At 56.2% G+C, this 11,620-nt stretch overlaps 1 protein-coding gene across 2 annotated transcripts; it reads right to left on the bottom strand.

Annotated features, from left to right (window-relative positions):
• Positions 1-1,289: 1,289 nt before the first annotated feature.
• LOC112636659 (serine protease 40) lies at positions 1,290-11,080 on the bottom strand. Of its 2 annotated transcripts, XM_025405462.1 has the most exons (4): positions 10,891-11,080; positions 7,334-7,608; positions 5,221-5,396; positions 1,290-1,604 (listed from the first exon to the last, which is right to left on the bottom strand). In XM_025405462.1, exons 2-4 carry the CDS (start codon positions 7,530-7,532, stop codon positions 1,290-1,292), a joined length of 690 nt encoding a protein of 229 aa, XP_025261247.1. In that variant the 5' UTR covers positions 7,533-7,608; positions 10,891-11,080. The 2 variants fall into 2 exon arrangements, with proteins under 2 accessions (XP_025261247.1, XP_025261248.1); XM_025405463.1 differs by lacking the exon at positions 7,334-7,608 and having other exon boundaries at positions 10,891-11,049.
• Positions 11,081-11,620: the final 540 nt, after the last annotated feature.

Genomic DNA, 11,620 nt, shown 5'->3' on the forward strand with positions numbered 1-11,620 from the left:
AAAAAAAAAAAAAAAAAAAAAAAAAAAAACAATAATTACGAGTTGTTTAAATCTATTTTTACATAAAATGAAGCAAATACGTAGAAGAATCCAAAACAAAGATAGCTCTTAAAAAATTATTGTAAGGCAATGCACCCTTGTGATTACCACCAAGGTCTCTCTGCCCCTCATTTATTCTTTTTTTTAAAATGGAGTCTTGCTCTGTCGCCCAGGCCGGAGTGCAGTGGCATGATCTTGGCTCACTGCAACCTCTACCTCCCAGGTTCAAGCGATTCTCCTGCCTCAGCCTCCTGAGCAGCTGGGACTGCAGGCACCTGCCACCACGCCCGGCTAATTTTTTGTATTTTTAGTAGAGCTGAGGTTTCACCATTTTAGCAAAGATGGTCTCAATCTCCTGACCTCATGATCCGCCTACCTCGGCCTCCCAAAGTGCTGGGATTACAGGTGTGAGCCACTGTGCCCGGCCGGCTGCCGGCCTTTCATTGTAAGTTCAGGTTGGGGGTTGGGGGAGAGCTGTGGGTGAGGCCCTGTGAGAGTCCTGCTGACTCACTGGGATGCAAACCTGACTCAGACAGGTTTGCAGGTGCAACTCAGAGTCTGGGTCATGGGCTCAGTGCTGGACCAGCAAGTCCTGGGTCAGCCAAGCCGCAACCCCTACAAGCTGGAGCAAGCCACAGGGGTGGGGGCTGGGTTTCCGGAGGCAGGGAGAGGGCAGGGCTGTGAGTAGAGGGGGCAGTCAGCTGACAGCTGACCCCTGGGACAGAACTCTGGGACGGCTGACCCAAGACCTCAGCCCCCTTCACAGTTTACTCGCAGCTGTCGAGGAGAGCCTCTGTGACCTGTGTGCCTGGAAGATACGACTTCATCCCTGACCGGCGCACAGCACCTAGCTCCGGGAGGACAGGCGGCTGCTTCCGTGTGGGGAGGCCCTGGCGCCATTTTTCTGGAAGACTGCATGCCCTGGAGGACAGGAACGGGGCCTGAGTCTGCGCGACCCAACTCCCCAAGGAGAGTGACTTGGCTCCCATATCCCTGCCCAGGGAGGAGGGAGACCTGCCCTCCCTGAGGAGCTGGAGACACAGTGGAGTGTGGGAGATGGCTCTGGTGGGCCAGAAACCAGAGCAAGAAGCTTCTTGGGTGGTTTTTATTTTGTCAGGCCTGGGGCAGGGGTGGCCTTGGGTGGACAGGAGAGCCCAGAGATGGAAACATGTCAGGAGCGTGCAGAGCTCAGCAAGGAGGCCGGCCTGAGGTGGGCACACTTGTGGTTAGGAGGCCAGGGGCCCGGCCCTTCACAGGCTCCCCAGCAGAATCAGCAGCAGGAGGAGGGTGTGAGCAGCCGGAAGGGCTGCGCAGAGCCCGGGTTTATAGACGGTACCCTGAGAGGACATGCTGTCCAGGGCTGGGGGCATCTCCTGAGGAGGAGCCAAGGCAGGATCCAGAGGGGGACTCTCCCTCTTCTTCTGGCTAATCCAGTTGGTGAAGTAGGAGAGCCTGGTGAAGACGCTGGGGCCGATGGGTGAGCGGCAGTCGAGGCTCCAACTAGACAGCCCCATCAGGAACCAGGTGCCATTTAACGGGCAGACGAGGGGACCCCCGGAGTCTCCCTGAGAACAGAGAGGACATGGGTGGTGGGGACCAAGACAGGGAGGGACACGCATTGTTCGGGGCAGGAGGGGGCCTCACGCTTCTCCAGGACGGAGTGTGGGAAGCAAGGTGTGCGGCAGGTGTCCCCACTGTCTGAGTGAGTGGCGCTCATCAGTCACCTGGGCGATGTTAGAAGCCCAGACCCAGGACAGACCTCCTGGATCAAAATCTCGAAGACGGGGCTCTGAAGCCCCACTCCACAAAGCTCCCAAGGAGACCCTGGGCAGAGCCTTCAGGCTGGCAGTCACAGACCCATGAGAATAAGCAGGGGATTCTAGGAGATGGACATCCAGGCCTAGCCCTCCTGACCCTAGTGGGGAGAAGGCGCCGCCTGTGGTCTCAGGGGTGGCTGGGTGCCAGCCTGGAGGGCTGGCTGCGCCTTGGCCTGAATCCTTAGCCCAGCACTGCATCCCACCAGTATTTTGTTCTTTTTTAAACTTTTTTTTTAAAAATTGAAATGGAGATGGAGATCTTGCCATGTTACCAGCTGATCTTGAACTCCTGGTATCAAGTGATCCTCCCACCTTGGCCCCCAAGGTGCTGGGATTAAATCTAGTCCCGGGCCGGGCGCGGTGGCTCACGCCTGTAATCCCAGCACTTTGGGAGGCCGAGGCGGGCGGATCACGAGGTCAGGAGATCAAGACCATCCTGGCTAACACGGTGAAACCCCGTCTCTACTAAAAATGCAAAAAATTAGCCGGGCGAGGCGGCGGGCGCCTGTAGTCCCAGCTACTCGGGAGGCTGAGGCAGGAGAATGGCGTGAACCCGGGAGGCGGAGCTTGCAGTGAGCCGAGATCGCGCCACTGCACTCCAGCCTGGGTGACAGAGCGAGACTCTGTCTCAAAAAAAAATAAAAAAAAATAAAAAAAAAATAAATCTAGTCCTGAATCCAGATGTCCTTGACTTATTAAGGTCTCTAGTGTTCCCTCCATTTCTTAGTTGAGCTTTTCAGAAAATGCCAGGCTGTGGGATGTGCTGAGGGAAAAAGAGGTGCTGCCTGTGCCCAGCCTGGGGGTAGGGCAAGTGCCAGGGGCTCCCAGGTGAGCACGGGGGATTGTGAGTGTGGCAGGGCCCCCAAATGGAGAAGTCCCTGACATCCTTGGCAGGGCACCCCCATCCCATAGGCCAAAAAGGGAATCCCAAGGAAACAAGCATCCTCCTGCCATGTGTGCAATCAACAAGACCAAGCCTCTTTGTGTGCAGACAGCGCCGAGGAGGCCCTGAGGGACATTCCACATGAACAGACATCACAGACGTGGTGTGTGGACGGGGGCGACCTGGAAGGACCCCAGAAGGGCTGCTCTAATCCTAGAGCTGCTCTGAGCCAACACAGGAAGGAGGGGCAAGGCCTGACTGTGCCAGCCCACAGCCTCGTCAGTGGGCAGGGAACCCAGGGGACCTGGTGCAGATTCTGTCTGATAGGATGGTTCTGGCCTGAGCCCCATCAGGACACAACTGCAGGAGAAGGGATGGCAGAGGCTGGCGGGAAATGGTCAACAGACAGGACTTGCCATATCTGACCGTTTCTCTCTATCAAAGGAAATGGGCAAGGCAAGGGAATCAGCCCAGTGGTACACAGTGGGCTGTTGGTGTCAGGAGGCTGAGGAGGCCGCTCCAAGGAGGACAGCAGAGAGCAGGAGGGGCCGCCCACAGTGTCTGATGGGGGATGCTGCACCAATGCCTGACGGCACGGCTGTGGCGAGGATAGAGCCCAGGAAGCAAGAGAGGGCACAGGCAGGCACCCTGGGGTGAGCCCTGCTGGGACGGGTGGGGTGGGAGGCGGTTGTGGGGAGCAGGGAGGGTGCCTGGAGGGCATTTGGTGATGGGAGTCATCAAAGAATGTTTCTGCACCATGGGGTGACCAAAGAGAGAGAAAGAGAAAGAGGAGGTGCAAGAGAGGGAGAGGAGGCCGGGCACGGTGGCTCACGCCTGTAATCCCAGCACTTTTGGGAGGCTGAGGCAGGCAGACCACTTGAGGTCAGGAGTTCGAGACCAGCCCAGCCGAGATGATGAAACCCCATCTCTACTAAAAATATAAAAATTATTTGGGCATGGTCGTGCATCCCAGTTACTCCGGAAGCTGCGGGAGGAGAATCACTTGAATCTGGGCGGCAGAGGTTGCAGTGAGCCGAGATTGTGCCACTGCGCTCCAGCCTGGGCCCTGTGTCAAAAAAAAAAAGACCGAGAGGATCCTGCACTTCCTCTGTGGGCCTCAGTCCCCCACTATAAAGTGCAAAGATTACACACAGTGGGAGAAGACATTCATAATATATAAACATATCCAACAACGGGCTCACGTCCACAATAGACAAAGAGCTCCTATGATTCCGAATGAAAGGCAGACAATCCCATAGTTGGCAAAAAACTTGCACGGACACTTTACAAAAGAGGCAATAAACGTATGACAAAGGGCTTATCTTCAGTAGTCACCGGAGAAATGCACATTAAAAACCACACACAAGAGTTCATACGAAAATGGTAAGACAATTTGAAGGACTGGCAGCAACCTGAACTATCACTCACCAGCTGGTGGGAATGAAAATTGGTACAACCAGGTTGCAGAGTTTCTCAGATGATGGACGAGAGATGAACATGTGCGTATCTCATGGCAAGGCAATTCCATTGCCAGGGTGACTGATAACCAGAATGGGAACCTGCGTGCCCTGAAACGCGTACACCAGGAGGTCCACAGAAATTCTATTTGCAACAACCTCAAACAAGAACCACCCAAATGCCACGCGCACTAGAATGGGTAAGTAAATTGCAGTGTCTTTGCACAGTGGAATAGCATACGGCAATAAAAATGAACAATACCGACTGCACACCAGATGGATGCAGCCCACAGACACAACATTGACTAAGCGGACCAGGCAAAAGCTTGCATACCATACGGCTTCACTCAGCTACAAGTCCCCACATGAAGCCATGGTGCTTTAGAAAGCAGGCAGGGTTAGCGTCAGGAATGAGGCACGGATAAAACCCATGGGTGCCAGGTACATGAGTGGTCAGTCTCTGAAAATTCCTCCGCAGGACACTTGTACTTATGCCCTTCCCTGTGCATGGTGTGCTTCAACAAGGTGGTTTTTTTTTGTTTTTTTTTTTTTTTTGAGACGGAGTCTTACTCCATCACCCAGGCTAGAGTGCAGTGGAACGATCTCGGCTCACTGCAACCGCCGCCTCCCGGGTTCAAGCGATTCTCCTGCCTCAGCCTCCCGAGTAACTGGGACTATAGGCACACGCCACCATGCTTGGCTGATTTTTGTATTTTTAGTAGAGATGGGGTTTCACCATATTGGTCAGGCTGGTCTCGAACTCCTGACCTCAGGTGATCCACCCGCCTCAGCCTCCCAAAGTGCTGGGATTACACATGTGAGCCACTGTTTACCCAGCCAACAACGCTTCTTAAAAGATACAAATAAAACGGATGGGCCAGTGCTTTTTGGGAGTTTCTGTCCTGGCTCTGACACCTCAGGCTTGGCTGGGCTCGGGAAGAAGTCAGGGCTGGGGCAGGGTCCAGAGGAGACCCTGTGGCAGAGGCCCAGGACAGCACAGGCAAGAGAGATTGAGCCCACTCACCCGGCAGATGGCCTTTCCTGTTATGAGGTCCCCAGCGCACAGCATGTCCTCGTGGATGGTGTAGTCACTGCTGCTTGGCTGGCCGGGGTACTGGGGCTGGAAAAAGGATCCGCAGACACTATTTTCCATGATACCGACCTCTGCCTCCTGAAGCTGGAAGGGCTCAGGCAGGAAGACTGTGGGAGGAGGTGTCAGATGTGCAGCCAGAGGGAAGCCCTCCCTTCCCAGCCCGCTCACCCAGGGAGGGTACCACCAAGACGAGGGGACAGGTAAAGGGGAAGGGCCTGCAGTAAGACGAGCCAGGACGGAGGCCAATGTGGCTGCAAGGGAGCAGGCGTGGGGTGAAGGGTGAGGCGCAGCCGCCTCAGGGCCCAGAGCCGGGAACCTCCCAGCCAGGATGTGGTGTTGGAGGTGTCATTCCAAGCACACTGGGACACAATAGAAGGGTCTTATGCATCCAAAACAAGTCCTCTGGCTACTAAGAGGAGGCAGAGCTGGAGGCAGGGAGGGAGGCAGTTGGAGTGGCAGCCTGGCTGGTGGCATAGCTAGCAGGTGCTGGGCAGGCTTGAGCAGTGTGACAATCAGACACGCCCTTCCTCAAGGAGCATCTGGTCTGGGGACGCTTGGGCTGTGGTTCCAGCTGTCGCTCCCAGATCTGGCCTGGGGTCCCCATGTGGGCAAAGCCTGATGACAGGGGTCCACCCCTGCACAATGCCTGCCCTGTGTGGGCCTCATGGGTCCTTGGGGGCTGCTGGTGTGTGGAGAGAGAAGGATGACTGGAGCCCAGATCTCTCATCAAGGTCAATGGCTCTCTGCTCAGAAGCTGCTCCAACTAACTGATGACTTCCCCAGGCCCTAACTCCTCCTCTCCCACCTGGAGAATCTTCTCTGCCTTGATTCTTAGAGAATGACAGTCCCTGGGAGGCCGAGGCGGGTGGATCACCTGAGGCTGGGAATTCGAAACCAGCCTGACCAACATGGAGATACCCCATCTCTACTAAAAACACAAAATTAGCCAGGTGTGGTGGCTCATGCCTGTAATCCTAGCTACTCAGGAGGATGAGGAGGAGAATCGCTTGAACCGGGGAGGTGGGGGTTGTGGTGAGCCAAGATCATGCCATTGCACTCCAGCCTGGCCAACAAGAGCAAGACTCCATCTCAAAAAAAAAAAAAAAGTTGGAGAACGACAGTCCCAGGAGGCTGTCTTTGGAGGACCAGCTGCTCTCATGACTAGGGCCGTGTGACTGATATTCAGCGGCAAGGGCAGGGAGGCCAGCTCTGGCCTGCTCATGGAATGCCTGTCTTAAACGCCTCCTCTGAGATAGTCTGCCAAATGATGACCCCACAAATAATTCCAAATTGCCATTCCACTGTTTTGCACTCATCACTATATTTTCCTAAATCAAAAGCATTTACTCTTTTGCTGGAGTCTTTACCTAACATTTCTTCCCTCTCAGTCTACAAATATACAAATATATGACAAATATGCCAGGCGAGCAGCGAGGTTCACATCCACAGAGGTGAGTGTTCTTCAGACATAAACACCTGGGCCGAGGACAGACCTGCTCTCTCTTTTTTTTGTTTTTGAGACAGAGTCTTGCTCTGTTGCCCAGCTGGAGTGCGGTGGTGTGATCTCGGCTCACTGCAACCTCCGCCTCCCTGGTTCAAGCGATTCTCCTGCCTCAGCCTTCCCAGTAGCTGGGATTACAGGCACCCGCCACCACGCCCAGTTAATTTTTGTGTATATATATATATAGTTTTTTTTTTTTTAAGTAGAGATGGGGTTTCACCATATTGACCAGGATGGTCTTGATCTCTTGACCTCGTAATCTGCCCACCTCGGTCTCCCAAAGTGCTGGGATTACAGGCGTGAGCCACGGCACCCGCAGGCCTACTCTTACTTGCTACTGATGCCCAGCACCTTCCACCGCCATGGAAGCTCCAGGGCGCTTGGTGAGGCCCTGGAGGAGGTCAGACCGCAGCAGGCCCTTGTCGTCAGGGTGGAGTCAGTAACATTCAGAACCAGGGAACCCTGAATGGCTCAGAGTCAAAGAGCCCAAGTGCCTGCCTCCAAAAGTGGGAGGTGCTCAGGCCACTTGACTGCACTGCTCACCATCCTCGGTGACCATTCCCCAACCAGATATCCAGCAGGAGCTGTCAGGGGCCAACGACGTGGTGGGTTCCGGAAGGCAGGCGGGGAGGATGTGGGAGCTGAATTCCACAGGACGGTGCAGCTGCAGCAGGGTGATGTCACTCCCCATGCGGTGCCACTTGTTATAGTCAGCGTGCACCATGATCCTGTTCACTGTCATCTGCCGGCTGTGCTCTGTGGGATGGCTTAGCTGGTTGTACCCAAGTAGGATCCGGTAATCAGACGGGTTAGTGGACCTGTTGTGGGGAGGCTCCTCTGAGTGCTGGGCCGGCACCCTCACCCCGGCTGCCCACCTGGCAGGCACCCAGACCCCACCGTCACTCTGGGGTTACTCTCTCCTCCCTTCCTCATGTCAGAGAGCCCTGCTTTGGTCTTGACAAGAGCTTGGGGGCCTTCGGGACACTTGGCCAGGGATGATTCCTGTGGCTTTCTCAGCATGCCCCAGACTCAAAGGAGTCGAGAATCTTAGTGCAGAAAACACTGGGGGTGCATTACGTCACCCCTTCATTTCAGAAGAGAAGAGACTTGGCTCATTCCTAGCTCTGACCAGAACCCTCCTCAGGCCCCATGACCTACAGTAATTCTCGAAGACCCTATTTCCCTAGCCAGTATGCTCCACCCCCTTCTCCCCAGTCCTCGTGCACCACCATCTCCAAGGCTGCCCCACCTGGTGACGGGAACTCAGCAGGTATTGGTGGAGCACGTGGAGGAGTTCATGGAACTGAACTTGTTTCCAGAAAACAAGTGACTTTCCAACCCACAGGTCCTGGCTGTATGGTCCTCCTCCCCCCACATGTCTGCATCCACCTCCCCAAAGGCCTGTCCTGCTCCGAGCCGCTGTCTGGCGCAGGGTCTACCATGGTCCTGGTCTTGTGCATCACTTTCCTGACAGGATGAGAAGCCTCAGGGTGGGGCTTGCATCTCTGTGTACCGCACAGTGGGCCTGACTTGAGGCCTGGCACCCGCGGGTGCTGAATAAATGAGTGGGATCTGAGGAGGATGCTACAGCCAGCTATGTCCAAAGCTCTGGCTTCTGGCTCAGAATTTGACATCCTCCCGACTCCCTCAGAGCACACAGCAAGCCCAGGAAGCACTGGAGGAGTAACTGAGTCTCCTGACCCTCTCTGCCTCACACCTCCTGGGACAGAGGCCGTCTGTTTCATCTTTCACTCTCATCTGTGGGGACGGTGGCACATAATTCTCCAGAAGTGACAAAACCCCCCTGGCTGGACATATAGAGTCGCAGGACCCTTCTGGGGAAGAATGTGCCAGCATGTGTGGGTAGCCAGGACGTAGGGGAGCCTTCGGCAAGTGTTCCCTGGACAGCCTGCAACGAGCGCTGGCTGGAAGGGGCCAGGCACTCGACCATGCATGCCTGGCCCTGGGAAGCCCTGGAACTGTCACTCTGTCTCATCACCTGAAGCGTGCATCAAGTGTGTGTGACCTGGGATGCTGCACACCCGCTACCACTTACACAAGAAAAACCGCGGCCCACTGAGATTGTGTGGATGGCCTAGAGCTGGGCAGGATGCAGAAACCAAAGCTCACGCTGAGTAGAACATCAGGATTTTGATTCCTAAAGTTTACAGCAGATGGAGAGTGGGCTGGAGGTGGTTCCCTTTAGAAATAAAGTCTGTTTTCCTCTATTTATTGATAATCCCAATTAGAGTGGATTAATTTTCATTTAGCTATTTATTTTATTTTGTTCTATTTTATTTTATTTTTGAGACAAGATCTGGCTTTGTGGCCCAGGCTGGAATGCAGTGGCACAACCACATTTCACTGCAGCCTCAACCTCCCTGGGCTCAGGTGATCCTCCTGCCTCAGCCTCCTCAGTAGCAAGGACCACAGGCATGCCCCGTCGTATTTGGCTGATTTTTTATTTTTAGTAGAGATGGGGTTTTGCCATGTTGCCCAGGCTGGTCTTGAACTCTTGGGCTCAAGCAATCCACCCGCCTTGGCCTCCTAAAGTGCTGGGATTACAGGTGTGAGCCACCGTGACAGGCCTTAACTATTTATTTATTTTTACTTTTAATTATTTACTTATTTTCAGACAGGGTCTCATCCTGTCGCCTGGGGTGGGGTGCAATGGTGTGATCACAGTCACTGCAGCCTTGGCCTCCCAGGCTCAAGTGATTCTCCCGAGTAGCTGGGAGTACAGGCGCACACCACCAGGCCTGGCTAAATTTTGTGATTTTTGTAGAGATGAGGTGTCACTATGTTGCCCAGGCTGATCTGGAATTCCCGGACTCATACAATCCTCCCACCTTAGCCTCCCGAAGTACTAGGATTACAGGTGTGAGCCATCACACCCGGCTCCATTTAGCTGTTTCAAAGTCATGTGCGTGTAATGAGACAACCACACCATCTTAGCAGGTTGACCAATGTGGGGTGGAGTGACGGGGGGGGGGATGCCCAACCCCAGAGTGAGAGATGAGGTAGGATCCTTTGCCTGGGAGATGCCACACACTTGGTCAGGAGACTGGAGCAGTCTGATGCGCAGGGACAGCATTCCAGGCACAGGGCACTGCTGGGTCAAAGGCAGGACACCCGGGGGCAGCAAACTGTCCCAGAACAAAGCCTACAAAGAAAAGGCTGCGCCCTCACTTCAGGCTTCCCTCTCGCGTGCCCTCCCACAGCAGGGCCCTGAGGGAAGGTGCACCTTTGGAAGCAGTGAGCAGCAGAGGCCACCCAGTTGCTGTCGATGAGGGCAGCGCCGCAGATGTGCCTGCCTAGATAGAGTAGACTGGCCTGCCATGGCCACCGCTCAGGTTCCGCCCTCTGGCCTCCAAAGATCTTCCCGGTGGGCCTCCCGGAGGAATTCCCGCTGAATCTGGTCTTCCCACACACTGTGGAGACAGCCCAGCAGTGAGGTGCCTGCATGAAGGACGCCAGCCCCTGGTGCCCCCAAATGTCAGGATTAACAGGACCCGGGGCCGCCGTGCCCCTCCTCTCACTTCACAGGAGGGACATGTCCAAGGCTCAGGGTGAAGCCACGCGGCCCATGTGACAGCACCACCTGGATGACCCGGGAACACACAGCCCAAGGCCCCCTGTCAGGGGCGACGGCCGGTGGGGCTGGGGGGTGAGCACTGGGCCCGGCTTCTCCCAGGCCTCGATGCCGTGCGTGTTGGCTCAGAGGCTGCAGAAGGGATGCACCGCTCCACCGCGCGGCCCCTAAGCGGCTGTGCCCTCCCTTCCCGGCCCAGTGCGCCCCCAGACTGAAGCGAACCAGAGACACTCCGCCCACAGTCCCGTCTGCAGTAGCATTTCCCCATCCTGGAAATGAGGGTGTGTGGGGCACTGGACTGCAGAGGCCTGAGATCCAGCCCCGCAGGGCCAGCGCGGGAGCCCCATCCTCTCCGCTCCTTCCAAGGCGCCTTCCTCCCAGGGCCCGGGAGCCAGACCTGCCCGGCCGGGCCCTCCGGGCGGGTGTCCGCGTCGGGCGGCAGGGCAGGGCCACGAGAGGCGGGCGACCTCCGCTCCTCGCTCCGTCCGGGCCACCCCCGCCCGCTCACCTGCAGAGAGGGACGAGGTGGACGGGAAGCGCAGCAGCAGGAGGAGTGGCCAGAGGATCGCGGTGGCCAGCGCGCAGGGTCCCCGCCGGCCCCGGCCTGAGCGCTCTGCCCCCGCGTCCCTCATCCGGCCGGTGGCCTGGGCGTCCCCAACGGGGCGGAGAGCGCGGCGCGTGGCCAACCGCGGGGCTCCGGGAAACCGCCCGCGGCCATTGGGGTGCTGGGACCGGATCCCAGGCGGGCGGGTGTGGGGAGCCCGGGTCCGTGGGAGGCAGGGGTCACTGGGAACCCCCAGAGCGTCACAGGGCCCCTCCCTCCCGGAACTCCACTGTGCAGAGGAGACATGAAGGCAACTATGGCCCAAGCGCAGAAATATACAGTAATGGTGAGAGGGCGAGTGCTTACATCATGTCATCAAGCATTTCCAGCTAACCCGCTCCTCCACAAGGACGCCGGCCCTGGGATTAGGTCAGGCCCACCAGGGACAATATAATATCCTTTTCTTAAACTTCAGCGTGCCACAGTCATGAGAGGCCTGTGCGGTCTCAGCCACAGGTCCCTCCACACTCAACAGGAGGGTCATAGACAACAGCTGGGTGGCAGGGAGTCATCTGAGAATTCTGCCTAACACAACCTCCGGCCTCCAGTGACGCATGTCCCTCCCAATCCCCAAAATGTATTCAGCATACCTCAAGGTTACCAAGAGCCTCATCCTGTTACCGGAACAGGGCCT

Source organism: Theropithecus gelada, chromosome 12 (assembly GCF_003255815.1).
Source record: "Theropithecus gelada isolate Dixy chromosome 12, Tgel_1.0, whole genome shotgun sequence".
Taxonomy (NCBI): domain Eukaryota; kingdom Metazoa; phylum Chordata; class Mammalia; order Primates; family Cercopithecidae; genus Theropithecus; species Theropithecus gelada.

Excerpts from the sequence above, each read along its gene's own strand:
- LOC112636659 (XM_025405462.1), bottom strand. The coding sequence starts at position 7,532 with ATGACAGTGAACAGGATCATGGTGCACGCTGACTATAACAAGTGGCAC. Across the intron at positions 5,397-7,333 it reads GGGAATGGTCACCGAGGATG|TCTTCCTGCCTGAGCCCTTC; the intron begins GTGAGCAGTGCA and ends CTCCTCCCACAG. Across the intron at positions 1,605-5,220 it reads CAGGAAAGGCCATCTGCCGG|GGAGACTCCGGGGGTCCCCT; the intron begins GTGAGTGGGCTC and ends CTCTGTTCTCAG.